The 18,135-nt window shown below is 51.7% G+C and overlaps 1 protein-coding gene across 1 annotated transcript; it reads right to left on the reverse strand.

Annotated features, from left to right (window-relative positions):
* Positions 1-1,736: 1,736 nt before the first annotated feature.
* On the reverse strand, positions 1,737-16,896 carry CNTN2 (contactin 2 (axonal)). Its single transcript, XM_010157047.1, is given in 23 exon segments — positions 1,737-1,846; positions 2,494-2,662; positions 2,750-2,862; positions 3,221-3,407; positions 3,772-3,887; positions 4,315-4,549; positions 4,743-4,813; positions 5,556-5,705; positions 5,854-6,012; positions 6,286-6,406; positions 6,542-6,717; positions 7,078-7,205; positions 7,490-7,640; positions 8,509-8,638; positions 9,172-9,308; positions 9,998-10,173; positions 10,439-10,538; positions 11,120-11,329; positions 11,634-11,698; positions 11,700-11,718; positions 12,046-12,221; positions 12,524-12,668; positions 16,841-16,896. Coding segments are annotated over 23 exon segments (3,099 nt in total). The 5' UTR covers position 16,896.
* Between the last annotated feature and the right edge of the window lie 1,239 nt (positions 16,897-18,135).

Raw genomic sequence — 18,135 nt, forward strand, 5'->3', positions numbered from 1 at the left:
GGGGGTGACTGTACCTGCCTTCGCTGCCTCGGTCTGCCATGCCTCAGTGGGAGCTGTGGTCCTCTTTTTTCCCACTTTATCCCAGGTGTTGTTTGTAGTGGGAACAGTGAGGGGCCCTTTCTTTTCGCTGCAGCTGTGCTCTAAATGTTTAGACTCTGTCATTAAGCTTGTTTTTCTTAAAACTTTTCTCTTGTTTGCTAAACACGTAAGAGTCCTTCTTCCTCAGGCCAGAGCCTCGCTGTGGATGGACCTACTGGTTCATCCCATGGAGGAACCCACTGGTGCATTTACCTCCTTGTTTCCAGGGTAGGCCAGATGCGAAAAAACTCGTGATGGGGTACTGTGGCTATAGACAATAAGCGTAACTCCAGGAGGCCAGGGATTTGTGCAAGTAATCTCTCAAATGCTCACTAAGGCCTAGGAATTGGCAGTTTTAAAATGATTGGCAAGGGCAAGGAATTGGCATCTCGTGCAGAAACTGCTTGGCCGTGCCTTGCCATTGCACAGTCCTGTACGAGTGGCCCTTTGGTCAGCTGCTTTACCAGGAGACAGGGAGGTTTTGATATGCAACATCCGTTCCCAACTGCTTTCGTTCGTGATGCACCTCAACATCCCTGGACTTTGGGGTATCGGCCCTCCCGTTTATATGGGCTGTGGACCTCAAAACCGGGCTGACTTCTTGGGTGCATCTAAATTTTGCAATCCCGAGTCGAGACTGGTAATTTAGCTGGATGGAACTGTTTGAGTAGGGTGATGCATGAGTCCAGATTTTCCTTGTTGCCCCAGCGATGGCTTCCTCGAGTCTCCAGTTCTCGGTTACATTGTGTAATATTCCTTTTTCTTCCTCCTTTAAGACCCTCTCTCTATTGAAATTGGTTATGTTGACATCTCCATTAGGCAGAACTACCTCTCCAAATTAGTGGATGCTAGAAAAGTATCTCCTTTTCTCTTACCCCTTCTCCTCCCAAACAAAAAGGAAAGAAGCAAACAGGATAACAAAACCACCCCAAAAGCGTGTGGAATATGGATTAACATTGAACGTTGCACCTCACGGCGTCACGGTGGATACAAACAATAGGCTGGGGTTGCAAGGTAACACCAGTGTCGTACAAAAGCTTTTCACAATCTAAACTCTCTGTTCACCCATCTTCAGGATGGGGCAGAGATCAATCTCTCTTGTGGCTTTATCTCCTTGGGCTGGCTGCTGCAGAATTTGGCTCGTATTATGGGGAGGCACGGGTGGAAATCCCGTCCCATAATTAGTTAGAGATGGCTGTGACCGGGATTGGTATGGAACATGCTGATCCCTGTGAAATCCTCAGTCCCCGTCCTCCCCTCCCCAAAATTCACCGTACATATTTAAAAAAGGAAAAAAAGAAGTCAAGTTTAGCAGTCTGGTTATTTTAGTACATGGCTTGATAAGGCAGAAAACCTACTGGATACAGTGTGTGGGGCAGTTGGCGGTCAGAATTCAGGTAGAATTCTTCTTTTCACTCATTTCTTTTAAAAAAAAGTTTTAATTGGTTAAAGACCCATGTCTTGTATGAAAGCTTAGGTTCTTCCAAAACAACAACACCAAAAAAAGCTGTTTCTTCCTCCCTTCAAACGTCGTCAACTACTTTCTCCGTAACGCTGCTGCGGTACAAACTTGAAGCTGCAGCAGCCGAGTGTGAAGTAGTTCTCCCACTGGCTTGGGAGGAAGCGTGTCCGGGAGTCCTCTGCGGCGCTGGCCATCGTCAGAGCTCCAGGTAGCTGATCAGGGCCACCATCGCTAGAGAGTTAGTTGTGATAATGACAGCGTGCGGCACTGGCCTCGTCACAGAGTCTTCCACCATCATACTTGTCCCTGAAAGAAAGGGAGCAGGGAAGGAGCGACCGTCTCCTTGCACAGACACAACCTGATGTCTTGTGGAAAGAGTCAGGAGGGTTGGTAAAATGTCAGTTCTGGGTTCTGTGTGCTCATATTGCATTTATCTCTGATGAACCTCCCAGGGTTTGAAACAAGAATTTGGAGCTGGGCCCTAAGTACCGTGAATCAAGGAGTTGGTGTCGGGGCCCTACAGAGTCGGGATTTCATTCTTAGTGAGTGTAAGTTGGGCTTGTGTGGGGGCTCGAGAGCTTCAGCTGCACGTAAAGGTGGGCTCAGACCAGACTGAAAGGTTGCTCAGAGCCTGGGGTGAGGTGAGCTGATGGAGGGCTGGACGGGGATACATTGAGTGAATGGCACAAGGGAGCCAGAGACCAGTTCCAGACACTCACCCTAAACCAGTGGGGTATCACATTCCCCCACGTCCCAGAAGGGAGAGTGGGATTTTAAAATGTATTTGCTATGATGCCATGCTATGGCCAGGTAGGGGAGGAGCTAGGACTAAGTCATTTCCTGATCAGAGAACAAATGACAGGCAAGTAGCCCTGAAAATTAACCCCTCTGAGCTCATTTGCCAGTGTTCTCTGCAGTACCCTTGGTGCATGCAGGCAGAGGAGTGTGCGTACCACTGTTTCGGAGGATGTGAACCTCTGCTGGGATTCCATCTCCCCCGGGGCCCGTCACCCTGATCTGTACGAAGGCGTGAGTGAAGTCTTCAGGGATGGGGATGTCGATCCGGCTCTTGCTGGCCAGGTAGAGTGTGGGAGCAGAGTGGGAATCCTGCCTGTAAAGCATCTGTTGGAAGAGGCAAGTTTGAATTTACGGTCACTGTGATTTCCTTAGGTCACCTGTAAGAGAAAGCCAGCTACGTGCTGCCTGTACCTTGTACCCCGTAACTGCAGACTCGTCTGCCTTCGCCACCACTGGGTCCCACTTGATGCTGACTGTAGATCCAGAAAAAGTCCAGGAGATGTTGCCAGGTGGCCTCTTTGGTGCTGAGAGATACAAAACAAGACAGATTCAGTAAGTCAGGGACCAACGTGACGGTTGTGCTGGTTACGACTGTCTCCTGAGACTCTAGATTGTCAGCAGGGCTGATGGCACCACCGTGGTTGGTGAAAAGGGGAGTGGGTCAGCAAACATTGCTCTGAGCACAGGCCTTCTCAGCTAAGCCATGCACAGGATTGATACACAGGAGGAAATTCAGGGGACTATTTTATGAACTACTTAAAACAGCGTTAGGGCACCGAGATCAAAAAGCTAATCGGTTAGCTGGGCACTGGGGATCCTTGGAGGAAGCAGCAGCCCCAGGATGTCCAGCGTGCATGACGGAGGAGGTCAGGGCTCACTCACGTGGCTTGGTTGTCGTGACGTTGGTAGAGGGACTGGGGGGGCCGGTTCCAGCCCGGTTGTAAGCTCTGACGGACACGTGGTATTTCGTGTTGGGGTTGAGGCCTGTTACGTGAGCCGAGGTGACCAGTCCTGCTGTTCTCACTCTGTCGGCTGCCTCCTCTTTATCACCATCCTTCCAGTACCGGATCTGAATAGAGAAGGGTATCGTGGGTTTAGTAAGGATAGAGGCGCCTGCACATACCAGGCTCAGTCCATCCACACCCAGCACTGGACACCCTTTGGTATTTGTTTCTGTGCATTTTCCTTAGTATCTGCCCAGGAATAAAACTACAGCTTGTGTGGAAAGGCAAGCAGAAAAAAAGCCAGAATGTTTCTCTCTTACTGATCTCTCTTGTGACCAGTAGTACTGGCCCTATTAGAGTCTCGTGCATTAATTATCCTTCGTCTTTGGAAACAACACGCTGTTTCCTTTCACCTCCCTTAGCCTGGGGGAATTCTCTTTGCTGGGCTCTCCAGTCTCAGTTTCAGTGTCTCCCATTGCAGGCTTGTACCTCGTAGCCCAAAAGCACTCCAGTCATGTCTCCCTGCTCAACGGGCTCCCAGGACACATCCATTTCTGAGGACAGAGCAGCCTTGGCCATAACTCTGAAAGGAGCCACTTTCGGTTCTGAAAAACACAACAAAGGGGAATAAAATCCTTTTCCTCGCTCCGGGCAGCTTAATTGCCGTACTGAAACGAAGGGCTCTCCTGCAGCACCATTGCTGTGCAGCCAGACAGCTGGTATTATGTGTACGGAGCAAAGCGAGGGGCAGGGATTTAGGGACTTAGTAGGACAAGCAGGGCCACAGCTGTGGGCTGTCAGGGTCTGCGTCTGCTTGGAAGCCCTGGGTGTAGAGTCACGGCTGGGCTTAGGGGAACAGCTATCTGTGTGTTTGAAGTAGGAGATAAATGTTATGCCGAAATCGCTGAGTAAAAGCAAGCTCTGCTGTCGTTGAGCTCCCAGACAGAGACAGCTCTGCAGGGAGCTGGCTGGGGGGGACACAGGTTGGTTGGGCAAAGCACGGTGAATTCAGCCGCTGCGCTCCCCCTTTACCTTCTTCTGCAGAGTACACGATGGCGGTGAGGCTCTCGGGGCCCTCTCCTTTCCGGTTGTACGCTTTGATCTTCACTTCGAAGGGGGTGTAGGGACCGATGCTCTCGTTGCGGTAGACGTAGTGCAGCGATTCTGCGTGCGGCACCCTTGCTGTCAGCCACCCCTGGGTGCCTTTCTTGCGGAACGACAAGATGTAGCCAAAGCCATCCCCGTTCTGGTAGTCCCGCAGCGTTGGCTGTGAGGGGGGCAGAAGGAGAGAGGAGCCTTGGTCAGTTCAAACGAGCGAGACTTTGGACTTAAGCACAGGGTTTGGCTCAACCCCGTATCAGAATTGTGATTGCCACGCTCATTTCCCAAGACAAACGGCACGTGCTCCTCCCTTTGGCCCTCTCCCAGCGTCCACGGCTGGTGCCGTGCTGCCAACTTACCGTCCAGTTGATGATCAGCTCGTTGGGAGCCCCTCCGCCTCCGCTGAGCCCAGATGGTGCCACAGTGGGTGCTGTCAGGTCCCCAAACAGAAGCAGACAGCACAGGTTGGGTTAAGGGAGTCACAGTGGTGAGTTACCTCTCTGTTTTCAGCCGTGATGAGCGCAGACAGTGCGCGATCTGACAGCTTTGACAGCTCGTATCAAAGGGTTTGCCTCTCTGTTTTCAGCCGTGAGTATTTCAGATGTTTGTGAAAATCGGGGCTAGAATACTGGCTACTGCCTGACGAGCTTATTCGGAGGCAGCCTGTCTCTGAGGGGGCAAGAATCAAGCTCAAAAGCAGGGATATGGAGGAGAGCTGTGTTGGAAAGGAGTTAATACACATTTGGCATGTTGAGAGCAGTTCCCCTGCTGTTCTTACATCCCTTCTGCTTGCACGTTCCAGCAGCAGAAGATAGGATGAACATTCACAGCCATTTCCTGGGACATTTACTTTGTCGTTACAGAACTGGGCTCTGTGATATAACAGGGCTCTTTCCCCTTTCTTTTACTGCCCAGAAGGTGCAGGATTTGAAGCTAGGATTTGTAATGGCTTAATATATTGTATCTCATGCTGGAGTTAGCTGCCAGCTCGACTACTGCTCTGTCTTTGACATGTAAATGGGCAAAAAGGGAGAAAATTTTGTGATGGCATCACCTTCAGGAGCACTAACTGTTTGGGACCAAGGCATGCTGCAAGCCAGCCGTCCCCCTCCAGCATGTAGGGACAGGTAACTCCGATTCCCCTTTCTGCCTCCGAGCATATCTGCACGTACCTGCTTCTTTGGTACGGATTTTGCTGGAGGGTAAACTTGGCTCCCCGACTCCAAGAATGTTACTTGCTACCACCCGAAACTCATAATCCATCCAAGGAATGAGGTTCACCACCTGGGCTGTCTCTGCGTTGCCTTCAATATTTACAGGATCTATATAATCCAATAACACGAGAGGAGAACAAATAGAGCGAGTGGCAGCCAGCGTACGAGCACGGAGCTGGTCAGCAAGCTGGTGCGCCGCCGGCAGCACGGGCCATGCCACGGGCCATGCCACCACCCTCGCCATCAAGACACTTACTGGTCCGCATTTGCTTCCATTTGCTGGAGAGGAGGGTCCGTGCCTCGACGATGTACCTGGCAATAGGGCTGTGGTTGTCAAAGCCGCGGCTCCAGCTCAGCTGAACGGTGGTGTCACTGATGTCCCTCACCACCACACCCCCGGGGGGTCCTGGGGGACCTGGGATGATGGGAGACAGACGGAAGTGTTACTGAGATGAAAGATTTGCAGGCTTATTGGTCTTTATATTGTGCGAGTCATAAATCAGGTCTTCCTTTCCTGGAGGCTAGGAACCCTCACCCCCGGTGTTGGCCTCCAGAAAAGCTCAGAAGCCCACCCCACCCAGTGCAAATGGTGAGGCGTCGCAAGGGAAGAACAAGCTGATCCCTTGCAAGGACCATGCCATTACTTCAGGCTTGCAAGGAGCAGGGGACCTGATGACAGAGAAATTACCTCTGACGGTCAGCGTGGCTGACTCCGCAGCACTGTCCACGACTGTCTGGGCTGTACACGTGTACCGCCCCGAGTGCTTCAGCTGCGTGTTGGAGATGCTGAGGTCCCCGATAGTTTCCTTCTGCAGGAGGAAGAGACAGCGGGGGGGGAGCATTCGAACACGCCTGATCACAATCCAGCATTCAACACGCACACAAAGAGGCTGCTGTTAGTTTTCTCCCCTTTTTGATGGTGCCTAATTGCCCTCTGTACTCACCACGCTGGCTCGCCGGTAGTGCCCCTCCGACTTATCGAAGTCAATGGGGGAATCATCCAGTGACCAGGTGAAGGTTAGGTCCATGGTTGGATCGTGGGATGCGTGGCACTGGAGGGTAAGGTTTTCACCTACGTTGATATCGGCGCTGGACGGTGCCAATGTGATTTTGGTGGCATCTGCAGAGAAAGAGCAGGGAGAGCTGTTAGCTGCAAGTGTCCAGGTACTGGCTGTATATTAATGCTGCAGAGCATCCAAACCAGCTAAGGCTTTCCAACTTGTCATCCCTCTCACAGCTGTATTTTATGGGAGGAAGATGAGGGATGACAGTGGTTAGAAAATGGAAATGTTTTTCTCAAGGACGACTTGTTGGTAGGTATGATTTGGTGGGTCAGGCAGAGGATTTGTTGCATCACAGACTCTGATTCCCTGAGTATTACATTGATTTTTTTGAGTATAAGGAGAGAAGAAATATCACATTGTGCCATTCTTAGATGTTTTTTGCTCAATTGACCCCAAATCAAGGCAAACATCTCTACCTCGAACAGAGAGGATTCCAGTGCTGTTGGCTTTGCCCATGAAATTCTCAGCAAAGCAGGTATACTTTCCCTCATCAGATTTGCTGATGTTCTGGAGGATCAAGGTGCCGTCTGTGGTAATAGTCACCCTGGGAAGGAAAAAGAAAGCATGCAAGAGGAAGGTCAGAATGTCTGTTGGCTCTGAAAAACTGACAGTTTCCAGCACTTGCTGATTTTAGAGAAATTGGTGATAAAGGCAGGACTGCAAAACATTAAGGAGGAGTTTTCTGCGGAAGAAACTAGAGGAATAACAAAGTGCTTATGTTCAGGGATGCTGCAGCACACGTGGCTCGTCAAGTCCACTCTTCTGGCAAGAAAAAACCCCATGATTTTAGCTACGGTTTCTAGGTGGAAGCTGACTCTGTGCTGCTACCTGCTACTGTTGATCAGAAGTTCAGTCCCTTTGGTCCAGAGCACAGTGGCTTTTGGTGCTGCCCTTGGTTGGCATGGGATGATGACCTTCCCACTTCGGGCTGCAGGTATCAGTCTCTTCACGGGGTTTAGTCTAAAATCTGGTGCTAAGGCTACAGGGGGAAAAAAAAAGAGGATTAAGGAGTGATTAGAAAACCCTGCTCTGTGAACATTTGAACTGAAACCTAACTGGGTATTGGTTTGCTGTCAGATGGCTGGTAAGGGAAGCATGGCAGTATCTGGTGAGCGGGATGGAGTGATTCCTCTGCTGCCGGGTGGTTTCTAACGCCTGCCAAGGCAGGTGTCAAGCGACACGCGTGTCGTACGTAGCGATGGGATATGACCCTAACAAGTGCAAGGTCTTTGAGAGACACAAGAACAGCTGCTTCTGAAAATGTAGCGGATATTCTCTTCAATATCCTGATCAAAGTCACCAATGCAGACATCCAGCTTGCCTAAAACTCCTCCTGGAACTGTAGAGAGAGAATTGGGTTTTACCTGTTGCCCTCATGTCGAACAGTTGATGCTTAGGGTCTTTAATTTATCTCTGGCATCCACTGACCACGAGGAGATAAGCTTTTTAGACTCATGTGGAACAAGTTTGGCACCAATCCAGTTCCGGTCACCATCCATCAAAGCTGGATGGATACCGAACTCGTTTCTTTGAGCTCTTTCCTCCAAAAAAGAGGAAGGCTGTGGGGAAGAGAGGTTGTGCTGCTGGCTGGCTGGCTGTCCTGTACACTTTCTGTAGCTAAACAGATGTCCTTGCTCTCTTTCAGCGTCACTGAATTTACACAAGATTTAAATTTTAAAGGGTTGCAGAGTGTCTTGTTGGACCAGTAACTATATTTCAATGGTGAGTGAAGCAGTTTTTGTCTGCTCTTATCTTACTCTGAGATCGCAAGCGTAGGATATTAGGAAGAGATGTAAAACGCTTCAGTGTCCCATTGAAACCCAGAGCACTGGGAAATGAGAAATTACCTTGCACTGTTAATTCAGCACTTGCATATACTGTGCCATGCTTGTTCTCAGCCACACACTGATACATGCCAGAGTCCTCCAGGACTAGCTTGGAAAATCTCAGCTCTCCACCGCTCACTTCGATGCGGTTCTGTGCAAACAAGAGGATGAACCCGTTAGATGAGAAAACCAACAATGGAACTCAAGCCTCGTGTGTTCAGGGTTGAGTTTCATTACGGACTCTTTGCCAGTTTGAAGCCAGCCTGCTTTTCCATAGAAGAAAACACAGGTTGTTTTTTCTGCGTGTCTAGTCACTACCTCGCATCGCTCTGCTCTGTTTGCTGAGGCTTCTGCGTGTCTGAGCAGCAACGTGCAGGTCATACAGAGAGGTACAAGGTGCTATTTGTCCACCCTGGTAACTGGCTATGAGTTCCTGTAGTTGCATGAAGCAATGGCTGGGATGGCAGTGATGGGAGAAGGAGTTTGCCGTCAGTAAGGACTGCGGCATTGCTTTGCAGCCTCATGGGGACACATGGAATAGGGATGCGGGGTGATAAAACGGGGCTGAGATGCATTTGCAGCGAGGCAGGAGGAGGGTCTAAGCCTGGAGTAGCAGGTTCAGTACTGCAGGTTCTGGTGTGCGCTGGCTGAGCTGCTCTTGCTGCCAGACCCACGCGGTGGTACCTGGGAGGTCAGCGGCTGCCCGTCCCGAAGCCATCGGACGGCGGGCCTGGGTTTGCCAGCAGCCGCGCAGCTCCAGCGCAGGTCGGACCCGATGTCGGCTTCCGTGTCTGTGATGACCTTCAGCCACTCCGGCTGAGCTGCAAAGGAGCGAGAGAGGTGGCAGAGCCAAGAAGATCAGATGAGAGGTTTGCCGTGCCAGGCAGGCAGAAGGATGCTCATTGTGTCATCTCTGCTGGCAGATTTATCTATCACAGCGTGTTTCACCCTAGTAACAGCCTTCGCCTTTTGTGCAGCGATGCAAGGCTGAGTCCTCACCCGGCCCGCCTGCAGCTGTGCATGTGGGCTGCACAAGATCATGGCGGAATCCAGATTTGAGGAAGAACACTCTGGGTTTTCTTCTTAAGAGTAAATGCAGTCATCCCTGAACTTCAGGAAAAATTGGATTCAGACTGAGAGAACCAGGTTAAGTTTGACTTGACTAGATCTGGTTAATGGCTCCGAGCATTAACCCATGTGGAAGTACCCCAGGCTCAGTACTTGAGCCAAGTTTGATTTTTACCACTATGCTTCCTTCCCTGTTTACCTCATTTTTCCTAGAATTATTTGAGAGCAAGCTATGAGGTCTTGCTCTACTTGCCATAACCTAAATGTACCCACTGAGGAAAGGCAGCCGTGGCCTCTGCAGGCCTTTGTTAGGGCTCTGCAATAGGTTTAACTGGGGTGAGAGGAGGCAGGAGCAGAGGTGGTGCTTTCCCTTCCGAAGGCTCAGTCCATCGCCTGGCGCATCTCGCCGTGCTCCGGCAAGGCGTGTGCCTAAATGTGTTACCTTGAATGATGATGCGGCCCTGGTAGGTGTCTCTCCCTTTGATGTTTTCAGCCTCACACTCGTAAGTGCCTTCATCCTCAAAGCCAACATCCTGGATCTGCAAGAGGGGCTCGCTGCCGATCCACTTGGAGGACTGTGAGCCGTCCAGCTTCCTCCACTTTATTCGAGGAACAGGGCTAGGTAAAATAAACCTGGTGAGGACCCGCTCTCGGGTACCCCGTGCTGTATGACAGCATTTGTAACTCAGTCCCCGTTTAGCCACCAGCTCCCAGCCTGGGCCTTGGCCAGCAGGACAGATGGCCTCATCCAATTCCTCCCTCCTCCTGTCCCATCTCCATCTCTGGCCTACAGTAGACCCATTGAAGCGAAGGGCTGTGAAAGTTGCAGGTTCTGCGATGCCCTCCCCATCCCGAGCCCTAGCGACACAGTCACTGCACTCACTTTCCAAAGGCGAAACACTCCAAAGTCACCATCTGCCCAGCCAGAGCGTAGGTGTCTGCTGGAAACCTGGCTTTTATGCTGGGTGCGTACTGCCTGGCATCTGTTAAAAGGAAAGCACCATTGAATGACTTCAAAATGGCACACATGAGGCCTTGGAGGGCAGAGGTGCCGCGAGGTTGCACTGTTCTGCAAAACCTCCGTGCGCTGGGATAATTTACAGTTGGCAGAGGCTGAGTTTCATTTTCCTCTTAAAAGAGCTTTCACTAAAGTCTCTAAAAACCTCTTTACAACATCTCAGGACTGTCTCTCCTTCATTTCCTACCTGCTTAAGTCCCTTCACCCTGCCCAAGAAGCATGTAGCTGCACAAATGCAAGGTCTCCAAAGGCAGAGGAGAGTGGTTTCATGGATATGTGAGCCAGCACAGGCTGCACCTTCTGCCAGTTCTCTTTTTACAAAGGAAGAGAAACTCCATGGATGCGGCTGGCACAGGCAGTGAAGCCTGGAGAGAGGGCTGCTTCCCCCGCCTTCCAGCCAATTAATGTTTTTGTAAGCTCTTAAGGTCCCCCGAGACTGGGGGCGATTTGCGCGCTGCTGGAGTCCTGCGGAGCCCAAGTGCTTTGCGGTGGTTTTCTAATTGTGCATTTTGCCCAGTCCCCTTATGAAAACCCAAGAGCACTGACCCTCTGCCGCGAGGCTGAGCCGGGAGAACTTGCTGAAGACGCTCTTGGTGATGAAGTCGATGTGGCTGGTGGCAAAGCACGAATAGTTGCCCAGGTCGGAAGCCTCTGTCTTGGCAATGTAAAGGTTTCCTGTGGTCTGAGAGACAAAACGCCTGCCGTCGGCTGGGATGAAATTGGGAAACTCATTCAGGAGCCATCGATAGGATAAACCTGTGAGGAAAAGGAATAGGAACAAACTGCACAAGTTGCCTGTGACCTCCCAGGAGCGACTGAACCCAGCAGACCCCTGTCTAGACCAGTCTAAGCTGAAGTTGGTCCTTGGATGGTTCTTGTTTTCCCCGTGTGATGAGTCCTCCTTCTGTTTCATTGCTTTATGTCTGAATTATAATTTGCTTCCCTAAAATTCCCAAAGAAAAGCAAGGAGTGCTTCGCACCTCTGGGAATCCCTCGCTCTGTTGCACCTCCCCCCCGGCACCAGCAGTGCTGCTGGTGGCGCTGAAATGCAGACCCTTACCTGGGTAATGGGGAGGGGGGCTGCAGGCGAACATCACTCCCCACCCTTCTGTAATCTTCACGGGGTGCAGAGAATTCCTGCAAAACTAAACGTGCAAAGTGAAACCTGTCCGTGGAGGGAAAACGAAAAGCTGGAGGAATGACTGTATTTTATCTCCCCCTTCTCAGGCTGGTCTTTTCAGTGGTTGTACAGAGGGAGACCAAAAATATTACTGACTTTCTCTTCAGTGCCTCAGATTTCTACGACACCTCCGTGCTAGTGGAAAGCTCTGGGGCTTTTCTCTGAGTGACGCTGTTGGGTACCACGTACGGGAGAGCTTCTCTCCAACCTTAATTAATGTGGGCAGGGGGGCTCGGTTTACCCCCAGCGTAACTGTGGCTGCATTTCATTTACCTTGTGAAGACAAACTTACAGCCAAAGCGGAGGGAGGCTTCCCTGCTGACCACCGTGCCTCTGGAATTAGATGCCACACATTGGTAGGAGCCAGCATCCTTGGCTTTCACCGGGTTGCTTATCACTAGGTCGCCTGCAACCAGCCTGTAACGGGAATCTGGCTCCATCTTTATCTCCGTGCCGTTCATCTTCCACCTGCCAAGAGCAAGTGTGAAGGGTGAGCAGGGCAAATACTCCGTGCAACACTCGTGGTGCCTCACAGGAGGCTGTGCTTGTGTGTTTTTCCAGCTGAGGGGTGTTGGGATTTGAGTTAGATTTCAATTTGGCCTGTGACCTGGGAGGGATGGCACATCATGTGGGGACGAGGAGGCGTCAGGGGACGATTCCCATGTGTTAACACCTTGTTAGTGATTTTCTTTACATAAAAGTGGAGGACTGAAAGCAAAATTCTTGGTGGTGTGTCCCAGTGCCGGTACAGAGAGAGCAGGTCAGCTCACCTGTAGGTCGCGGGAGGACTGGCTCTTGCTCGGCAAGCCAGCGTGACTTTCTCTTCTGCGGAGCCTTCAGGGAAGAGGGTGTGGACAGGCTGCTCTTCAAACACCGGCCCGTAGTTCCTTGTGCTACTCTGTGCGTGGCACCAAACTGCAAGAGAGGGGAAACCTGCTTAGCGTAATTTAGCTTTTCCTAAAAATTCTCATTTTTAGTTTTGTAGGGCGTCCCTGGCAGCCTCAGAACCGCATCTAGAATAAAAGAAGGAGCAGCGTGAAAATCACAACCCATCTGTCACCACAGCCCAGCCCCAACCATGGCTTTGGGCAGATAGCGTGCGTTTCCCACTGGGCAGCTCGCACCATCTCCTCCGTGCCAGAGGGACCAGCCGTGCTTACAGCCGTGCAGGCGAAGGAGCAGTGACACGTGCCTCTTGGAAAGCCATGCGCAGATGAGACCGCATCTGGGAACCCCTGGATGTCCTCCTTGTCCCCAGCAGCGAGGACGTGCTGGAACCTCTGTACAAACTTTGGCTGGTTGGGTCCTCCTAAGTCTCTCCAGGACAAGGTTGGAGAGAGAACCTGGATTCTCGCAGTAAGTTCTCAGCTCTGCGGCTTCCTCCCTGCACACGCCTGGCAGATCCCCTCCGTCCCTGCATCCGCAGCAGCAGCTGTGCTTGGCGCCTCAAGCCTGCGCTTTGCTGGTGTGCGAGGCAATGCTGCAGGTCTCAGTTCTGCTTTTGAACTAACAGGAGGAGCGTGAAGCCTCCTCTGTAGTGTTCGGACACGGGTTTGGTTCCGAGCTTGCTGTCACGAGGATGGCTCAGGCATAGGCACAAGAGGAACACAAGAGCCTGCCCGCCTTCTCCTGCCCCGTGTCTGGGCCACCCTTTGGCCTGGAGATGATGTTCCACTGCGAAGGGCCGGCTGTCCCCAGCGAGTGACTGTGTCTCAGATCAATGGCAGGTGCTAGCAGACCCCTCCCACGCAGGCTTTATGGAAATGGCAGTGCGGGTACAAAGCCAAAGCTGCCTGGAAATCTCTTGACTGCAGAAGTGGCTAGTGGGATAATGATCACCAGCATGTCCGTCCTCTCCTTGGCACCCTGGGAAATGCCAGTCCCTTAGCAGGGATGGAGCCTCCTCAAGGCCTTGTGCTCCCAGCACAGGCCCCTCTGCAGCAATAAGCTCGGAGAAGCTTAGCTAGCCCCGGGATCCTTCCATGCTTTGTAATTGAATTAATAACTGTCTTAAAACTGTCATGCCAACCAGCAATCTGCTTCCTTCCCCACAGTACACAGCATGGTCACTAGTTAAATTAAGTGACTCCAGTAAGTGTGATGTTTTATGCAAGAGTAACTTCCAGCAGGGAATGGCCGGCTCAGCTCTCCTGGGCTCGCGGGGAAGCAGCCCTTTACCTGTAGCTCCTGGGGCTCATCTCATGTTCCGGCTGCTCTTGCATGTGGAGATGGGGGTGGGACGGGGGAGAGGCTCCACTAATTGGCTCAGTGGGTTCAGAGCAGCTGTCGGCTGCTCCTGGTGTCCCAGCATCAGGCAATTACCCGGGCGCTGGGCTCCGGCAGCGGGGATGCGCTGCTGCAAGGGAGCAGCCTGATGGTCCCTGGTCTCGCATGGGGGGAGCGGCTCTAATACTTTGGACTTAGAGAAAACCAGCCTTTTTTAGGGTCGTCTTCCCTCCAAATCAGCGTAGATGCCATTTTCCTTCTAGAATAGTTACATTCACAAAGGAGAAGCTTGTGCAAGCTGGAATTCTTCTCTCGGTTGGGTCAGCAATGGCTGTGCTGAGCTGGAAATGACTGTGCTGACCAGCAGGTAAAATAACCATGAGTTAATGGAGAATTAATAAGAAAGTAGTGTATTAGTTGTGTTCTGATAGGTGGTAGTGAATGGATTAAGGTTTAACAGCTTTACGTTTTGAGATTAATAGGTAGCATACGGTAAATAATCTCTATTTATTTAACAAATAAAATATATGTTATTAACACTGACATGCATACCTTTTCTCCATGGGATGCTCTTTCCCAATCAAGCCAAATTACGATAATCATCCCTTCTGATTCTACCCGGGGTCTGCACCCCGTTGCTATCTGCTGCTGTCCCTTTTTCTCTGCCAAGGTTATGGACGACAACTGTCAGGCATTGATTTTCTCAAATGTAATCAATGCCAGAAGTTTGGATGGGTTTTTGTCTACCGTTCCAAGGTGTCTGGTTGGTGTTGGAGGTGAAATGCCTGGATCTCACTCATTAAGCAAAACAGCAGTTAGATTAAAGTAATAATTAACCAGTTACAAGATTGGGATATGGTTACAACTGAGAATTGAGAGCAAAGCAGAGTGGTAAATCTCAGTTCTCTGGGCTACTGCTGTCACCCCAGAACTCTCATTTTTATTGTTACAAAAATAGGCACCTTCCTTGGGCTCTGTCATTTGGAGAGAGAGGAGAAAACACACCCAAAATACAGGTCTTACAGCCTGCAAGCCAAATTTGCAAGAAGCAGAGTGACCTGCTCAGAACTGGGCATGCCTTAGGCAGCCTTACTTTCTGTGTTAAAATCCAGCTAGGGGAGCAGAAATTACAGTGAATGTGCTGTTGCGCCTCTCCAGAACAACATTTGTTATCAGGAAAAGTAAGTATCGACACCAAAATAAATAGGAATAGGTGAAAGTGGAGCAGGGAGGCGCCTGCTGGTGCCTCCCTGGGGCAGTGACGCTGGCCCATTTCTGGCAGGGTGGTTTGGCATTATTATTAGTTGGAATATGCTGAAAGTCAGACCTGGAAAGCCCAGGTGTCCAGGATGCCCAACGCTTTCCCTTTGTGCTGAGCCCCGGACAAGCTTTGGAGACCAGGAAATGATCAGTGTCTCAGTTGAATGTTTTCCAAGATGTATTCCGGTGTACGAGGACATCAGCAGCAATCCTTTTATTGAGCTCAGGCAGCGTAGCCGTGGCTCCGAAGCGCTGACCGCAGCCTGAAGCCTTGGCACATGGGGGAGCTGGGCAATTAATTGGTTTTATAGGAAATCTGAGCACACACACACACACACGTGCACAAAATCAAAGTGGTTATTTTTAAAGGGCAGCTCTCTGAGGAACAGAGGGTTATTTTTAATGAGAAGCTTTCTGAGGAACAAAGGGACAGTGCTTGGCTAGCCTCAGATTTTAAGATTTTCCGCACTTTTTACTGAATGAAGAAAGGCCAGAGAGATTTCTAGACTTCCCTGACAGCCTTGTTCATTAGAGTTGTCTCTGTGCGCTTCGTAAGCTTTAAATCTTCTGGGAAGTCATCCTTCCGGTGGTATGGCCGAGGGAGGGGCAGCGCTGCCAGCCCAGCTTTCAAGGGCTGGAGCCAACAGCTCAGACCTGGAGGCTTTGGGTCTTCTCCCACTCTGGAGTGTTTCCTTCAGCCACATCTCTAGCTGGCATTATGATGACCCTGGTCCCTTGCTCATGTTCCCAGTGAGGCTTTCGCTCTGTCCCAGCTAGCTCCCAAGATCCATTGCATCACTGCCCAAAGGTCAAGAAAAAATGACCCTCCCGAGGCTTTACGGGGAGTCATTTTTTCTGGGCTCAGCTTGGATGGGGAGCAAGTTGCACGAACTCAGCTGGTTAATGGGAGAGCCCAATTCCATCTTCCTGCCTCTACCAGATTTGGGTCAGACCAATTTCCAAACGGGCTAATTGCCTCCCAATCTAGGGCAGCCACCCCTCCTTCTGCCTCCTTGGGGACCCAGAGAACATTAAAAGGTAATTAGATATTTATAAGGACAGGCGAGCAGTCTCTGCCTGGGATGATGAATTAGCCTGACGACATTATCTAATTCTCAGTTGTCTGAAATGAAATGTCTCCCTGCTGAAAAGGGACCTTCAGAGTGCAGCCTGAGACTCCCTGAGATCCTGAAATGGTCCCCGATGAACGGGGGAATCTTTGCAGTCAGCGTATGGCCAAAAAGGCATCCCTAGAAAACCCGGAGGCGAAGCGGCTCTGCCATGAGCTTGCGCCGAGGCCGGGACGAGCCTGGGCAGCTCGGGGTGCAGAGAGGTTCTGCTCCTGCCAGGGCTGTGCCTGAGGATCTACATCTCCTGCATTTCACCTAAATTTGAATTTAGAAGGGGGGAGACTTGTGTGTCAACCATTCCTGTCATTGTTCTTGGGCGGGCGTAGCACGGACACATCCCCTGGTTGCAGAAACCGCCCGGGAGAATCGGGGGGCTCTGCATCGCTGCAGCCAGAGAAGCCCCGTGCAGAGTGTGGGGGGGTGTCCCCCCCCAGAAACCCCCGGGCCCGAGAAGCGAGGGGCTGCTCTTACCCAGAAAGGTGAGGAGAGCTAGGGATGTGCCGACAAATCCAGCGGTGCCTCCCATCCTGCGCCTCCGGCCGGGTTACGGCCCCCGCGGGGGAGCCTCTGCGGGCAAGGGGGGACAGCAGCCCTGGAGAGAGAGAGAGAGAGGGGAGTTATCTGCAGCGTTTCTGTGGCTCCGCTCGAGGGTCCGGCATCCGGCTGCACATCCCCGCTGGCCACGGGTCCGGGTGAGAGTCGCTCAGGAGCAAACATCCGGCTGCCCGGTGAGGGACACAGGGATTTCAGGAGCTTTCTTTCTGATACGACAGATCTGCTGGGGAAATTGTCATTCCTCCCTTACTCCCTGCTTTTCTTCCTCCGTCCTCCAAAACCAGCGCTTCCTTCCCGGCGTCTTTTATTAAAAAACCACAAAGCCAGAAGCACACAGGGTATTGGTAGGGGGGAGGAGGAAGAAATAATAATTTGTACTTGTTCTTTTGTGAAACAGGCATCTTAACTGAAACTCCTCAGGCGGGCAGCGGCTGCTTTTGGGTGTCGCGTCCCTTGTTCGGGAGAGGCAGCTGGTGGCCCTGCACCGCGTCCCGGCAGCAGGGCACCCGCACCGAGCTCACCCTTGCCGGGCCGCATGGGGAGGTCTCCGTGGGCTGTGCCTGCTGGGTCATTTCCTGGTCTTCTTCCAGGTTTAATGCGTGTGAATAGTTAATCGGGACATATTGGAGCGCCAAGGCATTTCCTGATGCCGTGACACACGTTAGTAGGTGGAGCCGTGTTTTCCACTCCTCTCCACAGTCTCCGGTTCTCCAAGATCTCTCCAAAGGAGAACAACCCAAACCAAACGCAGAGGTGTTTGTGCAGACCCTGGTCCCTCCTGGCCAAACGTACAGCGGGACCAGCTTCAGCCCACGCACCTCTTTCCTTGTAACTGATGGGGATGTTGGGCTGGTTTGGGGTTCCCCCCCACTTCTTTGTTAACTAACGCTTTTGAAATAATGCACCAAGCAGCCCCCCAGCCCAGCGGAGCCCCCCAAACCCGCACCCCGGTGAGCTGCTGCTGGCGGCGCTGCCAAGAGCCGGGCTGCTCGTGGGCTGCGAGCGCTGCTTATCCCTCTGCTCCAGCTGGTCCTGCTTCCACTCCTCTCCCAGCCCATCTGTCTGCCTGAGCAGGCAGCGCTGCTCCTAAGCTCCTCCGAGCAGGGATTAGCTGTCTGTCCCGTGGGATGCAGCTCCCGGTGCATCGCTGCTTTAACAAGCTGCCCTGGGAAGGCACCTGAGCAAACAGCGATAGTCCCGTGTTTGCTCCA

Source organism: Eurypyga helias, unplaced genomic scaffold, assembly GCF_000690775.1.
Source record: "Eurypyga helias isolate BGI_N326 unplaced genomic scaffold, ASM69077v1 scaffold12378, whole genome shotgun sequence".
Taxonomy (NCBI): Eukaryota; Metazoa; Chordata; class Aves; order Eurypygiformes; family Eurypygidae; genus Eurypyga; species Eurypyga helias.